At 60.7% G+C, this 25,141-nt stretch overlaps 4 protein-coding genes across 4 annotated transcripts; 1 reads left to right on the top strand and 3 right to left on the bottom strand.

The window, feature by feature from the left end:
* Window positions 1–494: 494 nt before the first annotated feature.
* On the bottom strand, window positions 495–8,454 carry TUBB (tubulin beta class I). Its single transcript, XM_030475359.1, has 4 exons — window positions 8,165–8,454; window positions 5,169–5,277; window positions 4,051–4,161; window positions 495–2,959 (listed from the first exon to the last, which is right to left on the bottom strand). The coding sequence occupies exons 1-4, from the start codon at window positions 8,219–8,221 to the stop codon at window positions 1,902–1,904; spliced, it is 1,335 nt and encodes a 444-aa protein (XP_030331219.1). The 5' UTR covers window positions 8,222–8,454; the 3' UTR covers window positions 495–1,901.
* A 1,103-nt stretch (window positions 8,455–9,557) lies between these two features.
* MDC1 (mediator of DNA damage checkpoint 1) lies at window positions 9,558–16,559 on the top strand. The gene is made up of 10 exons (XM_030475357.1): window positions 9,558–9,619; window positions 9,688–11,874; window positions 11,964–12,020; window positions 12,394–12,533; window positions 12,628–12,843; window positions 13,003–13,080; window positions 13,475–13,660; window positions 14,080–14,205; window positions 14,655–14,765; window positions 16,320–16,559. Exons 1-10 carry the CDS (start codon window positions 9,574–9,576, stop codon window positions 16,542–16,544), a joined length of 3,372 nt encoding a protein of 1,123 aa, XP_030331217.1. The 5' UTR covers window positions 9,558–9,573; the 3' UTR covers window positions 16,545–16,559.
* Window positions 16,560–16,887: 328 nt separating this feature from the next.
* On the bottom strand, window positions 16,888–18,594 carry LOC115603457. Its single transcript, XM_030475358.1, has 2 exons — window positions 18,449–18,594; window positions 16,888–18,032 (listed from the first exon to the last, which is right to left on the bottom strand). Exons 1-2 carry the CDS (start codon window positions 18,491–18,493, stop codon window positions 17,088–17,090), a joined length of 990 nt encoding a protein of 329 aa, XP_030331218.1. The 5' UTR covers window positions 18,494–18,594; the 3' UTR covers window positions 16,888–17,087.
* A 610-nt stretch (window positions 18,595–19,204) lies between these two features.
* LOC115603455 lies at window positions 19,205–23,131 on the bottom strand. The gene is made up of 3 exons (XM_030475356.1): window positions 23,077–23,131; window positions 21,215–21,603; window positions 19,205–19,848 (listed from the first exon to the last, which is right to left on the bottom strand). Exons 2-3 carry the CDS (start codon window positions 21,600–21,602, stop codon window positions 19,409–19,411), a joined length of 828 nt encoding a protein of 275 aa, XP_030331216.1. The 5' UTR covers window position 21,603; window positions 23,077–23,131; the 3' UTR covers window positions 19,205–19,408.
* Between the last annotated feature and the right edge of the window lie 2,010 nt (window positions 23,132–25,141).

Here is a 25,141-nt window from a genome sequence, read left to right as displayed (position 1 = left end):
CCCGAAGCCCATGTCCCCATGGTGCCACCACCCCTGGAGCCCATGTCCCCATGGTGCCACCATCCCCAAAGCCTCTTTCACCCAAGTGCCACCACCCCAGAGTCAATGTCCCCATGGTGCCACCAACCCCTAAAGCCCATGTCCCCATGGTGCCACCACCCCTGGAGCCCGTGTCCCCATGGTGCCACCACTCCTGGATCCCATTGTCCCCATGGTGCCACCATCCCCACGATGCCACCACCCCAGAACCCCTCTCACCCAAGTGCCACCACCTCCCAGTGCCACCATGTCCCTAAAGTGCCACCACCCCAGGGCCTGGCATATCCCCAAGGTGGGGGGGACGTGTCCCCATGTCCCCAAATCATTAAAGCTGCTGCCTCTGCCCCCAGGCTCTGGGTCTCTCACGATGACTTTGGGGACCCCAGAAGGGACATTGCTGAGCTCCACTGAGGAGCCAGAGGGGACATCCTAGAGGTGACCCATGGGACACGTGGTGGCTTTTCCATCCCGGGTTTATTCCTCGCCCGGGGGCGGCTTTTCAATATGAAAAAAAAAAACCCAACGAAAAAAAGAGGGGAAAAAGGTTCAAAAGGGGAAAAAAATGGCCCAAAATGGGGGGAGGGGACACGGGGGGAGGGGACAGGAGAGCCCCCGAAGAGGGGGGGGAGAGGGGCGGTGGCAATAATTTAGTGGTGTCACCCCCCCGGCGGTGGGGACACGGTGGCCTCTGGTGCAGGTGATGGTGGGATGGGGCTGAGGAGGGTGAAGGACACGAGCTCCTCATGGACCAGTGGTGGTGGTGGAGGCTCTTCAGTGACCATGAGGAAGGTCTGGGACTCTCTGGTGCTGCTGCTGAAGGACAAGGGCTCTTCAGCTTCCAGGATGAAGGGACAAGGACTTTGTGGTGCTGCTGCTGAAGGACAAGGGCTCTTCAGTGACCAGGATGAAGGGACAAGGACTTTGTGGTGCTGCTGCTGAAGGACAAGGGCTCTTCAGTGACCAGGATGAAGGACAAAGGCTCTTTGGTGACCATGATTAAGAATTGGGGGTCTCTGGTGACCATGATGAAGGATTCTCTAGTGGTGGTGATGAAGGACAAGGGCTCTTCAGTGACCATGATGAAGAACAAGGGCTCTTCAGTGACCATGATGAAGAACAAGGGCTCTTCAGTGACCATGATAAAGAACGAGGACTCTTCAGTGACCATGATGAAGGATGACGACTCTTCAGTGACCATGATGAAGGATGAGGACTCTTCAGTGACCATGATGAAGGACGAGGACTCTTCAGTGACCATGATGAAGAACAAGGCCTCTTCAGTGACCATGATGAAGAACAAGGGCTCTTCAGTGACCATGATGTAGAACAAGGACTCTTCAGTGACCATGATGAAGGACGATGACTCTTCAGTGACCATGATGAAGAACAAGAACTCTCTGGTGCCAACGATGCTGTTGAAGCCCCATCCTCTCTCCAGGATGATGATGAAGGCCCAAGGGCTCTCCAGTGCCAACGCTGAAGGCCGAGGGCTTGGAGGACAACCACGATGAAGGCCAAGAGCTTTCTCCTGCTGGACATCAGCTCCCTGAGGAGGAGGATGAAGGCCGGGAGCTCTCCAAGGAGCATGGTGCACGATGAGGGTGATGACAAAGGCCAATGGTGACACCAGTGAAGAGCGGGGGGGCTCTGTGAGGACACCACTGAAGCTGACAGAGGACACGGATGACACCCAAGGCCGGGGGGGCTCTGAGGACGCCGATGGAGGACGAGGATGACGCCGAAGGCTCTCCAAGGACACCGGTGAAGGACGAGGGCTCTCTTTGACGACGACGGTGAAGGACGAGGGCTCTCCGAGGACAACGCTGAAGGACGAGGGGGTTCTCCATGGCCAACCCACCACCTCAAGCCTCTTCTTCGGCCTCTTCCCCGAAGTCCTCCTCTTCCTCAGCGGTGGCATCCTGGTACTGCTGGTACTCGGACACCAGGTCATTCATGTTGCTCTCGGCCTCGGTGAACTCCATCTCGTCCATGCCCTCACCCGTGTACCAGTGGAGGAAGGCTTTGCGGCGGAACATGGCCGTGAACTGCTCCGAGATCCTCTTGAAGAGCTCCTGGATGGCCGTGCTGTTGCCGATGAAGGTGACGGCCATCTTCAGGCCACGGGGCGGGATGTCACAAACGGCCGTCTTGACGTTGTTGGGGATCCACTCCACGAAGTAGGAGCTGTTCTTGTTCTGCACGTTGAGCATCTGCTCGTCCACTTCCTTCATGGACATGCGGCCCCGGAAGACGGCGGCCACCGTCAGGTAGCGCCCGTGCCGCGGGTCACAAGCTGCCATCATGTTCTTGGCATCAAAGACCTGTTGGGTGAGCTCGGGCACGGTGAGGGCCCGGTACTGTTGGCTCCCACGGGAGGTCAAGGGCGCGAAGCCCGGCATGAAGAAGTGGAGCCGCGGGAAGGGCACCATGTTGACGGCCAACTTGCGGAGATCGGCGTTGAGCTGCCCTGGGAAGCGTAAGCAAGTGGTGACCCCGCTCATGGTGGCCGAGACGAGGTGGTTGAGGTCCCCGTAGGTGGGGGTGGTCAACTTGAGGGTGCGGAAGCAGATGTCGTAGAGAGCTTCGTTGTCGATGCAGTAGGTCTCATCCGTGTTCTCCACCAGCTGATGGACGGACAACGTGGCGTTGTAGGGTTCCACCACCGTGTCCGACACCTTCGGCGACGGCACCACGCTGAAGGTGTTCATGATGCGGTCGGGATATTCCTCCCGGATCTTGGAGATCAAGAGGGTGCCCATCCCGGAGCCGGTGCCACCACCCAGCGAGTGGGTCAGCTGGAAGCCCTGGAGGCAGTCGCAGCTCTCCGCCTCCTTCCGCACCACGTCCAGGACCGAGTCCACCAGCTCGGCCCCCTCCGTGTAGTGCCCTTTGGCCCAGTTGTTGCCGGCGCCGCTCTGGCCTGGGGGGGGGACACACACACATGGTGGGGATGTCACCAAGGAGCTCCTGGGGGCTTTGGTTGCTCAGTTTGGGGGGTTTCAGGTCAACCTTGAGGACCTGGGGGACCTTCATCGCCTGAGGGGTATCTCCATCATCCTCCTCCAACACCCCCAGCCTCATCTTGAGGATCTTGGGAACCCACATCCCGCTTCTGGGGACCTTCAAGCCAACCTTGCCCACCACAGAGACCTTGATCCCACCGTTGTGGGCCTCCATCAACCTCCTTGGGGATGTCCACCCCATCTTTGGGGACCTTCAAGCCAACCTTGCCCACCACAGAGACCTTGATCCCACCGTTGTGGGCCTCCACCAACCTCCTTGGGGATGTCCACCCCATCTTTGGGGACCTCCAAGGCAAGCCCGACCACCTTGGAGACCTCAATCCCGCCTCTAGGGACCTTCAAACCAACCCAACCATTACAAGGACCTTGATGCCACCCCTTGTGGGCCTCCATCAACCTCCTTGGGGATGTTCATCCCACCCCTGGGGATCCTGAACTCCTTGGAGACCCAGGTCACCACTCCCCATGGTGCTTCCAGCCCACTCTTGGGGACCTCCATTACCTTCCTCGGGGACCCCAAGCACATTGGAGACCTTTTGTGACTCTTCTTGAAGACCCCCAGCCCACCCTTGGGTACCTGAAGCTCCTCATGGACCTCCATCATTCTCCTTTGGGTACCTCCACAGGCACCCTGAGCTACTGCAGGACACCCATGCCCCAGAGAAGCCTCATCGCCCTAATTTGGGGCCCCACAACCCCTTTAGTGACCCCAAAACCCTCCCAGAACCCAACTGGGGACATCACGAGAGACCACGGCCACCAAGAAGGGGACAACAGTGATCTCCTGCCCCATTGTGACAAGCATCTGAGGGCCGTTAAGGAGGGATGTGTGAATGGGGAACCACCAGCACCCCAGGAACCACTGCACCACCCAACCCCATGGTGATGGCCACCAAGGGGCCACCACTGGGAGTCTCACCGCCACCAACTGAAGGCAACGGCCACGATGGGTCCCCTCAGAGGACATGGGGAGGACACAAACACTCACCAAAAACAAAGTTGTCCGGCCTAAAGATCTGCCCAAAGGGTCCTGAGCGCACCGAGTCCATGGTCCCAGGCTCCAGGTCCACCAAGATGGCCCTTGGCACATACTTCCCACCTGGGGACAGCACCGTGGCACCAAGGTGAGGTGGTGGTGACGGTGACCACAGCACCCTCAACCCCCGCCAAGGAGGTGGATGGGGGTTAGGGTTAGGTTTTGGATGGGGAAGGGGGGGGACATGGTGGGGGGGACATGGTGGTGGGGACACGGTGGTGGGGACATGGTGGCGAGGACACAGCGGTGGTGGGGACGTGGTGGCGGGGAAGACGGTGGTGAGGACGTGGTGCTGGGGACATGGTGCTGGGGACACGGTGGTGAGGACACAGTGTTGAGGACATGGTGGTGGGGACGTGGTGGTGGGGAAGACGGTGGTGAGGACATGGTGCTGGGGACATGGTGGTGAGGACACGGTGGTGGTGAGGACGTGGTGCTGGGGACATGGTGGTGAGGACACGGTGGTGGGGATGTGGTGGTGAGAACGTGGTTGTGGGGACACGATGGTAGGGACATGGTGATGAGGACGTGGTGCTGGGGGGACAGTGGTGAGGTTGTGGTGGTGAGGACGTGATGGTGAGGACATGGTGGTGGGGACATGGTGGTGGGGTCACGGTGGTGGGGATGTAGTGGTGAGCACGTGGTGCTGGGGGGACAGTGATGAGGTTGTGGTGGTGAGGACATGATGGTGAGGACATGGTGGTGGGGACACACTGCTGGGAACACGATGGTGGGGATGTGGTGGTGAGAACGTGGTGCTGGGGTCACGGTGGTGGGGATGTGGTGGTGAGGACGTGGTGCTGGGGGGACAGTGGTGAGGTTGTGGTGCTGAGGACGTGATGGTGAGGACATGGTGGTGGGGACGTGGTGGTGAGGACACACTGCTGGGAACATGATGGTGGGGATGTGGTGGTGAGAACGTGGTTGCGGGGACACGATGGTAGGGACATGGTGATGAGAACGTGGTGCTGGGGACATGGTGGTGGGGACACAGTGATGATGGGGTCACGGTGCTGGGGACACAGTGGTGAGGACGTGGTGGTGAGGACACGGTGATGGGGACATCCTACCGGTGGCCTCATTGTAGTAGACACTGATGCGGTCAAGCTGGAGGTCGCTGTCACCGTGGTAGGTGCCGGTGGGATCGATGCCATGTTCATCACTGATCACCTCCCAGAACTAATTGGGGGGCGAAAAGGGGGGGTCAAAGAGGCCTCGCCCCCTTTCCTTCCCCCCCCACCCCCCAAAATGGTCCAACCCCCCTTGGTCCCATTGGGGCTGGGGATGAATGGAGGGTGGGCTGCGATTTAAAAGGGGGTGGGGCCTATAGGAGGAGGGAAAGCCCCATTGGCTGGCACGGTTGAGCTTTGGAAGCTGATTGGAGGAGCCAGCCCAAGGGGTGGGGGGGAGTAGGAAGGGGCGTGGCCTGCCCCTGTGGGCGGAGCCATAAGGAGGCAGACCAATGGGGGTGGAGCGCCCCCCCGAGGGGGCGTGGCCTCGCTGGGCACGGGGGGCGTGGCCAAAGTAACGGGCGGGCGGGAACCGGAAGCAGCGTTTGAATGGCGGCGCCTCCAAAAAGCTGCTTTTTACCCCAAATTTGCCCTTTTCTGCCCCAAACCCCCCTTGTAAAAGAGGAAGTGCCAAAATCGAGGGGTTTAGCCCCAAACTCTGCCCCTTGGGAGGGAGTGGGGACCCCAAACCCCCCATCAAGGTCATGGGGGGGGGGGGGGGGGTAGAGCCACGCCCTGAAGGTGAAAATGGGTCCAAAACCCCCAATTTTGGGGCTGGCAGTGAAGAAATGGGTTTAAAAACAGCGATTTGGGTTAAAAAGCATCATTTTGGAGACTGGAAATGTGCATTTACAGGGGTTTAATGAGATTAAAATGGCACTTTTTGGTTAAAAATGGTGGTTTGGGGTGGAATAGAAGAATTTTGTGGCTAAAATTGTCAGGATGGGATGAAAAAGTTCATTTGGGGAATAAAAATAACTAATTTTATGGTGCAAAGTTCTGTTTTAAGACTACAAAACACTTTTTGGGAACAAAAAGGTTTTAATTCTGAGCTGCAAAACGAAGAAATAGGAATTCTGGGGTGGGAAAAGCTGATTTGGCAGCTAAAAACTGCTATTTTGAGGATGAGAACCCCATTTCAGGAGACAAATTTGGGGTCCAAAAGGCTCATTTTAGGCATTTTGGAGAACAAAGATCGCATTCTGTGGCTGAAAAACCTCCATTGTGAGGGATGAAAAGTTGGTTTGGAGACACAAAGATGCTGTTCTGGGGCTAAAAATGTTGATTTTAGGACAAAAATCATCATTTTGGGAGGAAAAGCTTGATTTTGATATCAAAAATACCCATTTTGGAGCTGAAAACCATGTTAATGGGGGGGAAATCCTATTGTGAAGCAGCAATAAAATCATTCCGGCGTGGAAAAGAGCCTGTTCTGGGGCCTAAATCACTCATGCTGAGGCTTAAAGCATCATTTTGCCTTAAAAAAACAATTTAGGAGTAAAAAAGTCTCAATTTTGGAGCAAAACTGCTTAATTGGGGGCAGAAAAGATGCATTTCGGAGCACAAAGATGCTATTCTTCAGCTGCGGACGTCCATTTTGGGGCTGGATTCCTCCATTTTGGGGTGTGAAAGCCCGTATTTTAGCAGCAAAAAAACCCCTTTGGACTGAAATAAATCCATTTTCGGGCCGAAAAGCTCCTTTTTGCTCCTCAAAAGGCCATTTTGGGGCAAAAATCCACCTTTTGGGGACTGAAAAATGCCATTTCAGAGAACAAAGCTCTTCCTGTGCGGAGGAAAACCTCCATTTTGGTGCTGGAAAACACTTTTGGGGGCAGAAAGACTTATTTTAGCGCTAAAAAACCCCACTTTGGGGACAAAAAGCATAATTCTGGGCAAAAAAACCTTCATTTCAGGGCGAGAATCTCCTTTTGGGGGGCAGAAATGCCAATTCTAGGGCACAAGTTCTCATTATAGAGAACAAAGCTTTCTCCGTAGTTGAAAAACCTTCATCTGGGAACTGGAAACTCCAATTTTAAAGCCAAAATCCTCTATTTTGGGGCTAAAAATCCTCTATTTTTACACCCCACCCCCTATTTGAAGACTGACCAAGAAAATCTCCATTTTGGGACAAAAGAATCGCATTTTAAGGGAAAAAAAAGCCCATTTTGGAGCCAAACGAGCCTCTTGAGGGGAGGCACGCCCCTATTTTGGGGCTGCAATCCTTCATTTTTAGCTTAAACGTCTTCATTTTGGGGTAGAAAACCCCCTTTTTGGTTGCTGAAACCACTGTGGGCGCCACGCCCCGATTGGGGGGCAAAAAGCTTCATTTTGGGGGTATAACCCCTCATTTTAATGCAGAAAACGCCTGGTTTGGGTCAAAATACGTTTTTACGGTGGTGCAAAGCCGGTTTTTTAGGGCAAAAACGCCATTCTGCGAGGGGACACGCAGCAAGGGGCGGATTGATGTGATTCTGGGGTAAAACCAGCGCAATTTCGGGTTTTAAAGCATCGTTCGTGTGTGAAAACGCCTATTTTGGGGCTAAATCCCGCCATTTTAGGGCTTTAACGCCCCTTTCGAAGGCTGAAAGTTGCCGAATCGGCCCAAAAAATCGAAATTTTGGGGAAAATGTGGTGAAATGGGGGTTTAGGGCGGAAAAAGGAGGGGATTGGGGATAAAAAAGGCGCTTTTGGGGGGTGAAAAGGCGCTTTCGGGCCCCGCTACCCCGAGGCGCGGCGGGAAACCGCCATTTTGAGCCGCGTGAGAAGGCGGGGGGGGGGCGGGGGGCCACATTTTGAGGCCAAAACCCTCCATTTTGGGGTCGAACCGCTTCGATTTTGGGGCCGAACCGTTCGCTTTGGGATCCGCGCTTCCCCCTCGGGGCCCCCAAACGGGCGGGAAAAGCGCCGTTTTGGGCTAAAATCGCCCCGATTCGGGTCCGCCTTTGTCTGGGCGAGGGGAGGGGCTTCTTAAAGGGGCTGCGCCGCGATGGGAGGGATGAATGGGGGGGGAAGGGGGATCCACCACTATGGCCCGCCGCAGCCCGCCCGCCCTTCACCTTGGCGCCGATCTGGTTGCCACATTGTCCCGCTTGGATGTGGACGATCTCCCTCATGGTGGCGGCGCGGGTCGGGCTGGGCGCGGTGAAGGTACCGGAGCGGTGGGGCCCACCCGGTCGTGGATGGAGCTCGTCTTTCTTACCCCTCCGCCTATCGGTGGCGCGGCCCCTTTAAGTCAGGAGCTCTGAGCGCGGCGGCGGCGGCAGCAATGGCGGCTCCCACAGCCCCGCGGCGCCTCATATAGACAAAGAGGCGCCGCCCGGCCCCGCGCTCCCATTGGCCAGCACCACCCTCTCACCGCGCTCCCATTGGACTGTCGCTCTTAGCACCGCCCCTCCTTTACCGCGATGGACCCGGAGGACCGCCCCCCCGCCTCTCTTTATGGACGTGCGCGGCAGCCAATGGGATGACCGCTGGGCGGGGACGCGCGGTGGGGCTGGCCAATGGGGTGAGGGAGGCGGGGCTTGGGCTCCAGTGGCGCGGGAGGGGTGAGCGATGGCGGCCCCGTGAGGAGGGTTGGGGGGGTCCCTGTGGCAGTTGGGGGGTCCCTGGGGCAGCTTGGGGTCATATGGGGCAGTTTGGGGCCTTGTGGGGCAGTTGGGGGGGTCCATGGGGCAGTTGGGGGGTCCCTGGGGCAATTTGGGGTCATATGGGGCAGTTTGGGGCCTTGTGGGGCAGTTGGGGGGGTCCCTGGGGCAGTTGGGGGGTCCCTGGGGCAGCTTGGGGTCATATGGGGCAGTTTGGGGCCTTGTGGGGCAGTTGGGGGTGTCCATGGGGCAGTTGGGGTGTCCTTGGGGCAGTTTGGGGTCATATGGGGCAGTTTGGGGGGGTCCATGGGGAGGTTAAGGGGTCCCTGGGGCAGTTGGGGCTGTCGAGGGGTAGTTGGGGGGGTCCATGAGGCAATTTGGTGCCTTATGGGGCAGTTTGGGGCCTTGTGGGGCTGTTGGGGGGGTCCATGGGGCAGTTTGGGGCCTTGTGGGGCAGTTGGGGGTTCCATGGGGAAGTTGGGGGGATCGAGGGGCAGTTGGGGGGTCCCTGGGGCAATTTGGGGTCATATGGGGCAGTTTGGGGCCTTGTGGGGCAGTTCGGGGGCTCCATGGGGCAGGTTGTGCCCTTGTGGGGAAGTTTGGGGTGTCCTTGGGGCAGTTGGGGGGGTCCCTGGGGCAGTTGGGGGGTCCCTGGGGCAGTTTGGGGTCATATGGGGTGGACTGGGGCCTTGTGGGGCTGTTGGGGGGGCCGTTTGGGGCTTTATGGGGCAATTTGGGGGTCCCTGGGGCTGGGGAGGGACATTTGGAAGCCGGGGGGGTAGTTGAGGGGGTCTTTTAGCCACAAGGGGGGTGGTTTAGGGGCCACTGGGGGGAGGGGGGCAATTGTTTCTATGGGGCAGTTGTTGTTGCCCCCCCAGACCATGCTCCGAAGGCACCACCAAGGCCTCAGCACCGTGGGGAGCACCGGTAGGTCCTGCCCCCTGTCCCCCCCCACTATTGGGGTCCCCTGAAGGGTCCTGCAGCCCCCCAAGTAGCTGAGGCCTCCATAGGGCAGGGGCCAGCGGTGGAGGAGCCAGATGTGCACCCAGATGTTTGGAGAGCCCCAAAGCGCTGCCGGAGCCCCACGGGGGGGCACCCGCCAGATGGGTCCCTCCCCAGCCTGGATCCAGATGTGGGGGGGCCCAAAAGGCACCGTCTCAGTGCCCAAAGCGCCCCAGATCCAGATGTTGGAGGAGCTCCAAAGCACCATCCGGGCCCCCCAGCTCCAGATGTGGGGACACAAGTGGGTCTTGTTCACCCCCTGAAGCGCTCTCCGGACCCCCAGAAAGTCGGGGGTGCAGATGTGCAACATCTGGCGGTGAGCGATGCAGATGTGGCGGCTCCTCTTCACCTGGAGGTGAGCAGTGACCCAGATGTGGCGGTCAAACGCCCCACTCCAGATGTTGAGGGGGCCAAGAATGAAGGCAGGGTGCTGGTGGTGGACAGCGACACAGATGTGGAGGAGGAGGAGGAGCTCCATCCAGATGTTGCGTGCCCCAAATTGCATAGAAGGGCCCCGACCGTGCTCAGAGCTCCAGGGCGAGAGGTTGAAGCTCCACATCCAGATGTTGGAGCTCCCCAAAATGGCCACGGGGCACTTGAGGACAGCGATACAGATGTGGAGCTGGAGAGCCCCAAGCCAGCTGTTGGCAGCCCCCACAATGGACATCAGCTGCTCGTGGTGGACAGCGATACAGATGTGGAGGAGGATAGAGCCCAGCCAGATGTTGGCCCCCTTGAAAGCCCCAAACCAGCCCCCAGAGACCCAGAGGTGAAGGCAGAGCCCCCAAATCGTGCTGCTGGAGGGCGCCCGGCTCTCCTGGTGGAGAGCGATACAGATGCGGAGGAGGCCACATCCGATCCAGAGGTTTGGCCTCCGAAACCCCCTCGGAACATCCCGCGAAATCCAGATGTGCGGCTGGAGAACCCGAATCCAGGTGGTCAAGGGCCCCAGCCCAAACTCCTGAGGCTTTTGGTGGACAGTGATACAGATGTGGAGGAGGAGGAGGCGGCGAGTCCAGATGTTGGGCGTGCCAAAAGCCAGAGGTTGGCCCGCCAAGAGCAAGTCTTGGTGATGGAGACGCCGAAGCCAGATGTTGAGGAGCCGCAGCGGGAAGGCTGGAAGCTGGGGGTGGCCAGTGACACCGATGGGGAAGACGAGGAGCTGAGTCAACGTGGTCTGCACCCCAGAGCACCCCGGAAGCACCCAGTGGTGGTGATGGAGAGCCCAAATCCAGATGTTGGCGGCCTCAGCCCTGGTGACAGTGACACAGACGTGGAGGAGGGCAGTGGGGGTGTTCCAGATGTTGGGACCCAGCCGGGGGGCCAGGGGGCTGCTGCGGAGCCAGATGTGGTGGCCGTGCCCCCAAATCCAGCTGTTCCCCCCTCTCTGGAGAGCAGCAACACCGACGTGGGGGAGGTGGCTCCGGCTCCAGATGTTCGGGGCCTCCAGAGCCACATCCGGTTCCGACCCTCCCCCCATCCAGATGTTGTGGGCAGCGGCGCCGAGACAGCCCCAAACAGCTGGAAAACGGCCCCAAACTCCAGGAGCAATGGAGGGGTGGTCCCAAAGCGCGATGATTTAACCCCAGATCCAGATGTGGGGGCTGCAAAACCAGACGTGGGGGCCCTAAATCCAGATGTGAAGACCCCAAATCCAGACTGGGGGTCCCCGAATCCAGATGTGGCGACCCTAAATCCAGATGTGAAGTCCCCAAGTCCAGACGTGAAGGCCCTGAATCCAGCTGCAGAGACCCTAAATCCAGATGTGAAGGCCCCAAGTCCAGACGTGAAGGCCCCGAATCCAGCTGCGGAGACCCTAAATCCAGATGTGAAGGCCCCACGTCCAGACATGGTAGCCCCAAGTCTAGATGTGGAGACCCCAAATCCAGACTGGGGGTCTCCGAATCCAGATGTGGAACCCCTAAATCCAGATGCGAAGGCCCCAAATCTGAACATGTCAGTTCTAAATCCGGACATGGTGGCCCCATATCCAGATGTGGAGCCCCCACATCCACACGTGGTGGCCCCGAATCCAGATGTTGAGGCCCAGGGACACGACATGAAGACCCTGGTGCAGGTTCCAGCTGTGCCAATGGATGCCTCCACCCCCAAATCCCAACATCTGGACCCACATTTGGATGGTACCGGTGGTGCTGATGTGACAGAGGGTGACAGCGATGGTAAGTGGGGTGTCCACCCCCCCCACCTTGGGGTCCCCCCCAGATGTTGGGGTCCCCCCTCATGGCTCTTATTCTTCCTCCCCACCCAGAAGATCTTGACCTGTTCCTGGAGCCCACCCAGAGCTTCCTGCCACCAGCAGACAAGGGTGGGTGGCCTGGACATATCGGGGTTCCCCCCCAACATCGGGGTCCCCCTCATGTTCTATGGGGTCCATCTGGGCATTTCGGGGTCCCCCATGGCCTCCTGGATGTCCCCTGCCCAGATACTTGGGTCCCCTCCAATATGCTTGGGTGTCCCCCAAAGCCTCCCCTCACATAGGTCTGGGTGACCCCCCTGAAGCTTGGGTTCCCCCAAAGCCTGGGTGCCCCCCCCATACCTGTGTCACCCCCAGGCTCCTGGGGTCCCGCCCATGGGACAACTGGCCCCCCATAGACCTGGGTACCCCCCCCCCAGACCCCTGATTGTCCCCCAAATGTCCCTCCCCATCCTTTGAGTCCCCATCGTGGCCCCCCCCCCAGGTTCACCCCCAGGTTGGGACCCTGAGGAGCCCACTCAGCTCTTCTGCCCCCCCCGAGAGGAGGAGGAAGAGGAGGAAGAGCCCCCCCAAGACCCCCCCCAAGCCACCATCATCCCCCCCACGGAAGGGACCAAGGAGGAGGTGAGTGGGGCGGGGCTTTTGCGTGACCCCGCCCCCCGTTGACATCACACACCCCCCATTTGTGACGTCACTGACACCCCCTCCAATCCCATAGGGGCCCCGGCGCAGCCAGCGCCTGGCCAGGAGCCGAAGGGGCGGAGCTAAAGGGGGCGTGGCCTCGGAGGTAGGCGGGGCTCCTCCTGGCCCCGCCCCTTTGCGGCGCAGCCCCCGCCTGAGGGCCCGCCCCCTTGCGCCGCCGGAGCCACGCCCCCCGCCAGCCAAGCCACGCCCCCCCCGGGCAGGGACCAGCCTAGCAGGGAGGCATGCACAGGTGGGTGTGGCTGGAGGGGCGGGGCCTACAGGGTGGTGGGTGGGGCCTGGGTGTGGCATGTCCCCTCCCCTGCTGGCTGCTGATTGGTGGAGAGCAGCGTGGGGGTGTGGCTTGTTGGGAAGGGGGCGTGGTTTCACACTGTGGCTCCGCCCCCCCCAGGAGGAAGAGGAGGAACCCACAGAGGTGGAGGTGCCGCAGCTCCGCCCCCGGCGCAGCCGTGGCTCCACCCCCCCCAAGGTATTATGGGATGGAGAAGGGGTATCAGGACCTTGGGGGGTCCCCCATGGCCCTGGGGTGACCCCAGAGATGTCCCCAGCGTGTCCTCATGGTGCCCCCCCCATCCTCAGATGGTCTTTATGAGGGTGGTGGCCACCACAAGGATGTCCCCAATGTGTCCCCATGGTGCCCCCCCATCCTCGGATGGTCTTTATGGGGGTGCTGGCCATCCCAGGGATGTCCCCAGCGTGTCCCCATGGTGCTCCCCCATCCTCAGAGAGTCTTTATGGGGGTGGCGGCCACCACAGGGATGTCCCCAGTGGGTCCCCATGGTCTCCTCCCATCTTCAGGTGGTCTTCATGGAGGTGGTGGCCACCCCAGATGTGTCCCCAACGTGTCTTTATGCTGTCCCCAGGTTCTCTTCACAGGGGTGGTGGCCTCCAAGGCCATGGAGGTGGCCCTGAGGACCCTGGGGGGCTCAATGGCCACTTCAGTGTTCGACTGTACCCACCTGGTGACCGACCGCGTCCGACGCACCGTCAAGTTCCTCTGCGCGCTGGCCCGCGGCGTCCCCATTGTCACCCCAGAGTGGCTCCACAAGGTCCCATGGCGGGGAGGGGTCAGGGGAGGGGGCACTTGGGGACATGGGTGGCCCTTGGGGACATGGGGCAAGGGTTTTAGTTACGTGGGATGGGGACCAGGGGGGACCTTGAGGATAAAGGAGAAGGTTCTAGGGAACAAAGGAGAGATCCTTGGGGACAAAGGGAGGATCCTGGGGACATGGTGGCCGTCGGAGACAAAGAAGGGACCCTTTGGGACAAGGGGGTTGTAAGGGACAAGGGAGAGGGGCCCTTGGGGGCGTGGTGGCCCTTGGGGACAAAGGAGGGGCTCTTGGGGACAGAGGAGGGACTCTTGGGGACAAAGGGACATGGGATCCTTGTGTTCAGTGGGGACAGGGGTCTTTGGGGTGTCATTGGGGGGCCCCTGCGGTGCCACCGTGCTGTCCCCATTGTCCCATAGAGCGCCAGCAGCGGCCACGTCCTGGCCACCGGCCCCTTCCTGGTGCAGGACCAGCAGCAGGAGCATCACTTCGGGTTCAGCCTGGCCCAGGCCCTGCAGCGCGCCCGCCGCCACCCCCTGCTCCAGGTGACCAGCCCCAATGGTCCCCAAAGGTCTCTGAAGGGCCCTGAGCCCCCTGCAAGTGGCCTTGTCCCCACAGCAAGAGAGGCGCCCATTGAGGACTCAATGCTGGAGATGTCACCCAGTGGCCTCATGGTGGCCCTGGGTCCCTAAAGTGGCCTTGTCCCCATTGAGTTGGGTCCTCACCACGTGGCCTTGGTCCCATCAAGGGCTTTGGGGTGGCCATAGGGGTGTCCCAAAGCACTTCTGTCCCCTCTGAAGTGTCTTCGTCCCCCAAGTTGTGTCATCTCTGACGTCCCTTGGGTGTCCCCAAGGTCTTCATTGTGTCCCCAAGGTGTCCTGTGTCCCTTGAGTGTCCCCAACATCTTCCTGGTGTCTCCAAGGTGTGTCCCAGGGGCTCAGGGATGGACCAATGGACACGTGTCCCCCCCCATGTCCCCTCCATGTCCCCTCAGGGCTACGAGATCCACGTCACCCCCAGCGTCCGCCCTGAGCCCGAGCACATGAAGGACATCATCACCTGCAGCGGTGGCACCTTCCTGCCCACCATGCCCAGCACCTATAGGGTGAGGGGACACCAATGAGGCAGGGGGGGTCACATGGGGGTCCCAGAGCCACCAGGGAGGGGATGAAATGGGGCTTGGGAGGGGGGTTCCAAAGCCTTTGAGGGGGGTCTGGGAGGTCCCAAGGCGGGTTGGGAGAGGAATTGGGGGGGTCTTGGGGGATCCCCATTGGCATCGGGGATCCCACTGGGGTTGGGGGTCCCCGTTGGTGTCTTGGGGGTTCCTGTTGGTTTTGGGGATCTCCATTGTGCTTAAGGGGTTCCCATTGGTGTTGGGGATGTCCATTGAGGTTGGGGGGTGCCCATAGGGTTTGAGGGTGTCCGTGGGATTTGGAGGGTGCCCATTGGTGTTAGGGGTCTCCATTGGGTTTAAGGGGTGCCCACTGGGTTTGGGGGTGCCCACTGAGTTTAGGGATCTCTATTGGGATTGGGGGTGCCCATTGGGTTTGGGGGTGTCCGTTGGGTTTAAGGGGTGCCCATTGAGTTTGGGGGTCTCCATTGGGATTGGGGGTGCACATTGGGTTTGGGGGTGTCCGTTGGGATTGGGGGTGCCCATTGGGTTTGGGGATGTCCATTGGGCTTAAGGGGTGCCCATCGAATTTCGGGGTGTCCATTGGTGTTAGGGGTCTCCATTGGGTTTAAGGGGTGCACATTGGGTTTGGGGGTGCACATTGGTGTTGGAGGTGCCCACTGGGTTTAAAGGGTGCCCATTGAGTTTGGGGGTGCCCATTGGTGTTAGGGGTCTCCATTGAGTTTAAGGGGTGCCCACTGGGTTTGGGGGTGCCCATTGGGTTTAAAGGGTGCCCATTGGTGTTGGGGGTCTCCATTGAGTTTAAGGGGTGCCCACTGGGTTTGGGGGTGCCCATTGGGTTTAAAGGGTGCCCATTGGTGTTAGGGGTCTCCATTGAGTTTAAGAGGTGCCCATTGGATTTAAGGGGTGCCCATTGGGTTTGGGGGTGCCCATTGGTGTTGGAGGTGCCCATTGGGTTTAAGAGGTGCCCATTGAGTTTGGGGGCACCCATTGGTGTTAGGGGTCTCCAATGAGTTTAAGGGGTGCCCACTGGGTTTGGGGGTGCCCATTGGGTTTAAAGGGTGCCCATTGGTGTTAGGGGTCTCCATTGAGTTTAAGGGGTGCCCACTGGGTTTGGGGGTGCCCATTGGGTTTAAAGGGTCCCCATTGGTGTTAGGGGTCTCCATTGAGTTTAAGAGGTGCCCATTGGATTTAAGGGGTGCCCATTGGGTTTGGCGGTGCCCATTGGTGTTGGAGGTGCCCATTGGGTTTAAGAGGTGCCCATTGAGTTTGGGGGCACCCATTGGTGTTAGGGGTCTCCAATGAGTTTAAGGGGTGCCCACTGGGTTTGGGGGTGCCCATTGGGTTTAAAGGGTGCCCATTGGTGTTAGGGGTCTCCATTGAGTTTAAGGGGTGCCCATTGGGTTTAAGGGGTGCCCATTGGGTTTGGGGGTGCCCATTGGGATTGAGGGTGCCCATTGGATTTAAGGGGTGCCCATTGGTGTCGGGGGGCCCCGCACTGACCCCCCTGTTCCCCTCCCCCTGCAGCCGCGGCGGGTGGTGGTGTCGTGCGCGGCGGACGCGTGGTGCTGGGGCCCGGCGCTGAGCTCGCGCCTGCCCCTGGCCTCGGCCGAGCTGCTGCTCACGGGGCTCCTGCGGCAGCGGCTGCAGCTCCAGCCCTTCCTCCTGCTCCCCCCGGACCCCCCCACCCGCGCCCGGAGCCACCGGGACCCCCCCAGCACCCGACGGCGCCCGGTGGGGCCCCCCCAATAAAGAGCAGCACCAAAAGCGGTTGATTTGGGGGGGGGAAAGGGGGGGAGATGGGGGTCAGGTCCCCAATATAACCCCTTTTGGGGGGGGGACATGGGGGTGTCACCTTCTCAATGGGGTGGGAGATGCCACTTATCCCTTTGTGGGGGGGACATGGTGTCACCTCCTCAATGGGGTGGGAGACCCCAATTTAACCCTCTTGGTGGGGGGACATGGGGGTGTCACCTTCTCAATGGGGTGGGAGACCCCAATTTAACCGCCTTGAGAGGGGGGACATGGGGGTGTCACCTTCTCAATAGGGTGGGAGACCCCAATTTAACCTCCTTGGGGGGGGGACATGGGGGTGTCACCTTCTCAATGGGGTGGGAGACCCCAATTTAATCTTCTTTGGGGGGACAAGGCAGGAACACAGGGGCAGGAGGACCCTCTCCATGGCCATGGTGGCCCTTTGGGGCCAGCAGGAACCCGCATGGGGACAAAGCAACGGGAGCAGGATTGCAGCAGAGCCACGTTGATGCCATCGGTCCCCGCCGAGGCCACCGTCCTCTACCACGGCTGCGGTGCCAGCAGCGCCGGGAGCGCGGCGGTGGCCTCCTGACAGTGCTGGGTCACTGCGGCGGCCTTGGTGGCATCGGGGTTGACCAGCACGTCCCGGGCCAGCCGCACAGCCCTCAGGAGGTGGCCCTTGGCCAGGCGGGCGCTGGCGGTCCACAGCACCTCAGGCACCACCAGCGCTGCCTTCAGAGCCTCGGGGACACCCCCTGGGGCCACCTCCGGAGCCTGCGGGCCACCACCTCCCAGCGTCGCCACAGTGGCCTCGATGTCCTCAAGGTGTCCCCGCAGGTGACCGTAGAAGCTGGCGGCGCCGTGACAAGCAGCCAACAAGCTTCCCAATTGCTCTTGGGCCACCACAGCCCATTGTCTCCTCTCCTCAGGCTCCACCGGCTCCTTCATGGCCTCCGCCACCTTCTTGGTGGCCTCGGAGGCCGCCTCCAGCCCGGCGCTGGCCTCGGCCACCCACGCCTCGTGTCTCTGCACCTTCTCATCCACCATGGCCAAATCGGTGGCCACCGGCAGCGCCCTGGCGGCCACCAGCAGCTCACAGCACGCCTTGTCCTCATGGGCAATCGCAGCCTCCACGTCACCCCTGCTGGTGCTGCTGGTGGCCGCGGTGGCCACGGTGCCACAGGCGTCCCTGAGGCGCGCGACGTCCTCGGCCGCGGTGGCCCAAGTGGCTTCCACCTTCGCCACGGCCTCGCGCCATTGGCGGGTGACGGTGGCCGCGGCGGCGGCCGCGGCGGTGGCCAGGCGGTGGCGCAGGAGAGTCGGCTCCCCGTGCCCGTGCTCCATGGCCCCGTGGACGCGGTTGCTCAGGGCCACCAGCCCGGACCGCAGGGAGCCCCCGGCCAAGAGGATGCCCCCTGAGGGGGCTCCCAAGAGGCCCAATGTGGCCACCACGGTCACCAGTGGCTGCAGCAGCTCCGGGGACAGCTGGGGGCAGTGACAGGGGGTTCGCTTGTTCCCCCCTCTTGGGGGGGGGGGGTCTATGGGTTTGGTCCCATTTGGGGTCCCCCTGGCACTGCCCTGTCTTTCACATCCCCCCCATGTCCCCTCTGCCACCCCCATCATCTCCCTGTCCCCCCATGTCCCCCCATGTCCCCCTGTCACCTCCATCATCCCCATGTCCCCCCTTGTCACCCCATCCTTTCCGCCACCCCCCTGCCCCCTGCCTATCACCCCCCATCCCCACTGTCCGTTGCTGTGCCCCACATCATTCCCCTGCCCCCCATATCCCCTATGTCCCCCCCCAGGACCCTGCCCTGCCACCCCCATATCCCCCCCATCACCCCATGTCCCCCCCATGTCCGCCCCCCCCCCCCCCCCCCAGGTCCGAGATTTGTCCCCACCTTGCTCGGGACAACGGCCCCAGTGGTGTCCTTGGGGGGCTCCATAAGCGGTGGCCGTGGGGGGGGGACAGACACAGGGGGGACAAGGCGAGGAGACCCAGGAGCAGCACGTTGCGCGGAAGCGGCTGGATCCGGCCTTTGGCCAGGCCCAGCCCATGGGGGCAGGACAAGGGGACGTCACCCGGCCCATGACGGCGGCCACCCCCCCTCCATGTGTGTGTGTCCCCCTCCAGTGTCCCCAATGGGACCCCCCCATCTCCCCAGTGGGGTGCCACAGCCCCCAGTGTCCCCAGTAGGGTCCCACCGCCCCCCAGTGGCCCCCAGTGGCCCCAATGGGGTGCCACAGACCGCCAGTGTTCCCCAGTGTCCCCAATGGGGTCCCACAGCCCCCAGTGTCCCCAATGGGGTCTCTAATGGGGTGCCACGGCCCCCAGTGTCTCCAATTGTCCCCAATAGGGTCCTCAATGGGGTCCCACAGACCCCCAGTGTCCCCGATGCAGCCCCAAGCTCCCTGATGTCCCCAAGGAGGCCCCAGCCCAGTGGTCCTTGGTGTCCCCTGATGTCCCCCAATGTCTCCAAGGAGGCCCCAGCATGGCCACTCACGGTCCTTGGTGTCCCCCCGTGTCCCCAACATGGCCCTACTGTGTCCTCACCCTGTCACCCCCATGGCTTGGGGACACTGGGGACACCCCTGTCCCCTGCTGGTGTCCCCCATGTCCCTTCTATGTCCCCAACCCCCAGTGACATGACAGGGGCTTGGAGTGTTCCTGAAGTTTAATGGGGGGACAGGGGACATAGGGGTGTCTGCAAGGTGAGGAGTACCATTTTGGTGTCCCCACACAGACCAGGGGCCATCAGGGGGTCCCCAAGGCAAGGAGGTCCCTCTTGGTGTCCCCCACATGGACCAGAGGCCATCCTGGTGTCCCCAAGGCGAGGAGGACCCTCTTGGTGTCCCCATCCCTACTCATCCCTGGGCAGCGCCTCGAGCGCTCGAGCCAACCTCTGCATCCCTTCCTTGTCCCCCACTGTCGTCCCCAAGGCCATCACGGTGTCGCCGAGGGCGTTGGTGCTGGCGGGGAACCTCCCTCCCGCCACCTCCAGGTCCTGCTTGACGGCGGCCACCAAGCTCCGGAGGTGGCCACTCACCTCCTGCAGCAGCCCCAGGGCGGCGCTGGCGGCCGCGGTGGCCTCGCCGGTGCCCTCGGGGGTGGTGGCGCGGGCCAGGCGGAGGAACCGCTTCGCCTGCTGGTCCTGGAGGCTGGCGGCGGCGGCCAAGTGCCGCTGGGAGGTGGCCAGGCCCAGGAGCGCCGCCTGGCACATGATGGCGATGGTGGCCAAGCAGGTCACGAAGTGATTCTCCTGGGTCATCCCCAGCAGCTCCCGCACCGCGTCCAGGGACACTGCGGGGACAGGGAGGCCGCTTCAGCCCGGTGCTCCCGGTGGCCTCCCAGTCCTCCTGGTGGCCTCATCCCGGTGCTCCCAGTGCCCTTCTGGTGCTCCTGGTGGCTTCCCAGTGCTCCTGATGGCCTCATCCTAGTGCTCCCAGTGCCCTCATCCCAGTTTCCTAATCCCAGTGCTCCCAGTGACCTCATCCCAGCTTCCTAATCCCAGTGCTCCCAGTGACCTCATCCCAGCGCTCCCAGTGCCCTCCTGGTGCTCCTGGTGGCCTCATCCCAGTGCTCCCAGTGCCCTCATCCCAGCTTCCTAATCCCAGTGCTCCCACTGCCCTCATCCCAGCTTCCTAATCCCAGTGCTTCCACTGCCCTCATCCCAGCTTCCTAATCCCAGGGCTCCCAGTGACCTCATCCCAGCTTCCTAATCCCAGTGCTTCCACTGCCCTCATCCCAGCTTCCTAATCCCAGTGCTCCCAGTGACCTCATCCCAGTGCTCCCAGTGCCCTCATCACAGTGCTCCCAGTGCCCTGTCAGTGCTCCCGGTGCCCTCCCAGTGGCCTCATCCCACTGCCCTTCCAGTGCTCCCAGTGCCCTGTCAGTGCTCCTGGTGCCCTCCCAGTGCCCTCATCCCAGTGTCCTCACCCCAGTGCTCCCAGTGGCCTCATCCCAGTGTTCCCAGTGCCCTAATCCCAGTGTCCTCCCAGTGCCCTTCCAGTATCCTCATCCCAGTGCTTACAGTGCCCTCATCCCAATGGCCTCACCCCAGTGCTACCAGTGCCCTCCCAGTGCCCTCATCACAGTGTTCCCAGTGTTCCCAGTGCCCTAATCCCAGTGGCCTCATCCCAGTGCTTCCAGTGTCCTCATCCCAGTGCTCCTGGTGCCCTCCCAGTGGCCTCATCCCAGCGCTCCTGGTGCCCTCCCAGTGGCCTCATCCCAACGGCCTCATCCCAGCATCCTAATCCCAGTGCTCCCAGTACCCTCATGCCAGTGCCCTCCCAGTGCCTTCATCCCAGTGCTCCCAGTGCTCCCAGAGCCCTAATCCCAGTGCCCTTCCAGTATCCTCATCCCAATGCTCCCAGTGTCCTCATCCCAGTACTCCTGGTGCCCTCCCAGTGGCTTCATCCCAGTATCCTAATCCCAGTGCTCCCAGTACTCTCAGTGCCCTCATCCCAGTATCCTAATCCCAGTGCTCCCAGTACTCTCAGTGCCCTCATCCCAGTGCCCTCATCCCATTGCCCTAATCCTAGTGCCATCACCCCAGTGCTCCTAGTGTCGTCATCCCAGTGTCCTCATTCCAGGGCTCCCTACTGGTCTGAACTGAGCCGTACCGGTCCATACTGGTCCATACTGGTCCATACTGGTCCATACTCACACAGGATGCCACAGAAGACCATGAGCGTGAGTGCGGCGGCCCGGCCCATGCGCAGCCCCCGGTGCAAGCACCGGTTCCGCCTCAGCTCCTGCTCCAGTCGGGAACGCCTGGCGGTGGCGGCTGCTTCCAGTGCCTTGTACATCCCTCGGGCAACCGGCCCCGGTGCCGGGGCCGCCGCGGCCACCGCGGCCACCAGCGCCTCCTCCAGCGCATCCCGTGCCGCCTCGGCCACCTCCAGCCCCTCCTCGGCCAGCACCAGCGCCTCGGTCACGGTGTCCTGGGGGTCCGGTGCTCCCAGCGCCTCGGCCAGCTCCGCCAGGGCCGTCACGGCCTGGTCCGAGGCTGCCGCCGCCGCCGCCACCGCCGAGGCCAGCGATGGAGAGGACATCCTGTGGGGAGAGGGATGGGGGAGCAGCTGGGAAGGGGGTACGGGAGGGCAGGGGTGGGATACAGGCACTGGGAATGGGGTACAGGCACCAGGAATGGGATATAGGAGGGCAGGGGTGGGATACAGGCACTGAGAATGGGATACAGGAGGCCAGGGGTGGAACACAGGCACCAGGAATGGGATACAGGAGGCTAGGGGTGGGATACAGGCACTGGGAATGGGATACAGGCACTGAGAATGGGATATGGGAGGCCAGGGGTTGGATACAGGCACTGGCAATGGGATACAGGCACTGGCAATGGGATATGGGAGGCCAGGGGTGGAACACAGGCACTAGGAATGGGATACAGGAGGGCAGGGGTGGGATCTAGGAGCCCAGAGGTGGGACACAGGCACTGGCAATGGGATACAGGAGGCCAGGGGTGGGACACAGGCACTGGCAATGGGATACAGGAGGCCAGGGGTGGGACACAGGCACTGGCAATGGGATACAGGCACTGGCAATGGGATACAGGAGGCCATGGGTGGGACACAGGCACTGGCAATGGGATACAGGAGGCCAGGGGTCAGGTACAGGCACTGGCAATGGGATACAGGCACTGGCAATGGGATACAGGAGGCCAGGGGTTGGGTACAGGCACTGGCAATGGGATATGGGAGGCCAGGGGTGGGATACAGGAGTCCAGGGGTGGGACACAGGCACTGGCAATGGGATACAGGAGGCCAGGGGTGGGATTCAGGAGGCCAGTGGTGGGATACAGGAGGCCAGGGGTGGGATTCAGGAGGCCAGGGGTGGGATTCAGGAGGCCAGGGGTGGGATACAGGAGGCCAGGGGTGGGATTCAGGAGGCCAGGGGTGGGATTCAGGAGGCCAGGGGTGGGATACAGGAGGCCAGGGGTGGGATTCAGGAGGCCAGGGGTGGGATTCAGGAGGCCAGGGGTGGGATACAGGAGGCCAGGGGTGGGATACAGGAGGCCAGGGGTGGGATTCAGGAGGCCAGGGGTGGGATACAGGAGGCCAGGGGTGGGATTCAGGAGGCCAGGGGTGGGATACAGGAGGCCAGGGGTGGGATTCAGGAGGCCAGTGGTGGGATACAGGAGGCCAGGGGTGGGATACAGGAGGCCAGGGGTGGGATTCAGGAGGCCAGGGTTGGGATTCAGGAGGCCAGGGGTGGGACCCAGGCACTGGGAATGGGACACAGGAGTCCAAGCGAGGATTATCTATGGACCGAGGTGCCCTGGTGGGACACGGAGCCCTGGCAGAGCTCCCAGCCCCAGGAAGGAACAGGCTCCCGCCTGCCCGCCATTGCCTCTCCCCATGGCCGCGGGCAGGCGGGAGCAGGAAACCCTCCACTTCCCTTTCCAGAGCCACGAGGGTCCCGGGCAGCCGGATGCGGTTCCCCCACTTCCAGCTCCCCCTTCCCACCCCCCGGGATCCCCCTAAAGGAACCAGCCCCCCAGGAGAGGGCACCTACCTCTGCTGCGTCCCACAGCCACCAGCACCCACGTCACTGCCGCTGCCCCACGAGCAAAGGGGAGGGACCTGGTGACGGGGTCCGGGCACCCCATCGCATCCCACTGGCTCCCCAGAGCCCCAATGGACCCCCCCAGGAGCACATTTGTCCCCCTCAGGAGCCCATTTATACACCTTGGAACCTATTTATGCCCCTTGGAGCCCATTTATCCCCTTCAGAGCCCAATTATCCCCTTTGGAGCCCAGATCTGCCCCCTTGGAGCCCATTTATCCCCCTTGGTGTGGGACAGGATTTGGCTACTCTCAGCAGGACTCCCAGTGCCGTTCAGCTGATAGAAGGAGACCTGTTGGAACTTGTCGGTCGTAAACCATGGGAGGAATAAGATAAGGATAAAAGCTTGGCTGAGAAAGAATGGCCCGGTGTTTATTTATCAATCACGGGTTGGAAAGGTTGAGGGAGAAGGGAGCAGCCGACCTTGATGAAGAGGAGCTAACTCTTTGTGTAAGAGAAGATGTTGCTGGAAGAAGGTAAATGCTTGATTAATAGTTTGTCTTCTGCTAGTTAGCCAATCAGTGTGTGCCTTATGTAAAAGATAGACCAATCAGTGTGAGACACGCTAGGTAGGGACAAGTACAAATATATATGGATAACTGTAATAAAACGACATCTCGCTCGCATCAAGCTGCGTCCCGTCTCTCAATCGTGCCAAATTGGTGACCCCGACGTGATGGGTCGACGAACGGCTTGCTGCGAGTCCCACAGAACGTCGAATGAGCTGCTGAAAGGAAGCAGGAGCCGGCCGGCCTGAAATCCCTCCGGAGTAGAGACGTGAGCTGTGGGAAACATGGGAAATCAGGAATCTTCCCCAGAGAGAGATGTATATGAGCTTAATGATGCTCTCCTGCGAAAGCATGGGAAAAATGCTCCTGGTCGTGACCTCAAAGCAATACTTCAATGGGTGCAGGTGAAAATACCCACTGTGACTGCATCTAGTATTTTTACGAAGGAACTTTGGGACGATGTGAAGGTGAAATTATGGGATGCAGCGACAACTGGGAAGGCCGAGGCGCAGCGCATGCTCCCTTGGTGGAGAAGCATTTTTGAGGCCTTGAAAGTCCAGGAAAAAAGCCACAAAGACATAGCGGAGAAAGAAGCAGACTCTCCCGTGGTACCACCGCTGTTATCAGAGGACCGAAAAAAACCCCAAGTCTTTGGAGGTCTGTGCCGCGGGCCACCCCCCAGAGGAAGACCCCTTTGATCCGGGACCAATGGACCCTGAAAAAGAGCCAGACCTCTACCCCCCTGACCAACGTGATGTTTGGGTTGACATAAGACGACAAGCCTTGAAGGAGGGAGATCTGGAATGGGTTGCCCAGGGAGGTTGTGGATGCTCCATCCCTGGCGGTGTTCAAGGCCAGGTTGGACAGAGCCTTGAACCACGTGGTTTAGGGCAAGGTGTCCCTGCCCATGGCAGGGGGGTTGGAACTAGATGATCTTAAGGTCCTTTCCAACCCTTACGATTCCATGATTCTATGATTCTATGATCTGGAAATTGCTAAGACAATTGTAGCCCCTTTGATATATCAAGGCCGGGGGGCACAGTGGGAGGCTTTGTCTTTTCCGGTAGTTAAGGAGCTGCGCCGCACTGTTCCCGAACATGGGCTTTCTTCCCTGTATTTTGCGAGCTTACTATCTTAGAATCATAGAATCATAGAATAGTAAGGGTTGGAAAGGACCTTAAGATCATCTAGTTCCAACCCCCCTGCCATGGGCAGGGACACCTTGCCCTAAACCACGTGGTCCAAGGCTCTGTCCAACCTGGCCTTGAACACCGCCAGGGATGGAGCATCCACAACCTCCCTGGGCAACCCATTCCAGTGCTTCACCACCCTCACTGTAAAGAACTTCTTCCTTATATCTAATCTAAACTTCCCCTGTTTAAGTTTGAACCCATTACCCCTTGTCCTACCACTCCAGTCCCTAAGGAAGAGTCCCTCCCCAGCATCCTTGTAGACCCCCTTCGGATACTGGAAGGCTGCTCTGAGGTCTCCACGCAGCTTCTCTT

This window comes from Strigops habroptila, unplaced genomic scaffold (genome assembly GCF_004027225.2).
Source record: "Strigops habroptila isolate Jane unplaced genomic scaffold, bStrHab1.2.pri NW_022045635.1_ctg1, whole genome shotgun sequence".
Classification (NCBI taxonomy): domain Eukaryota; kingdom Metazoa; phylum Chordata; class Aves; order Psittaciformes; family Psittacidae; genus Strigops; species Strigops habroptila.
The sequence above is the reverse complement of the archived record's forward strand: the minus strand, read 5'-3'. Positions and strand labels throughout refer to the sequence as shown.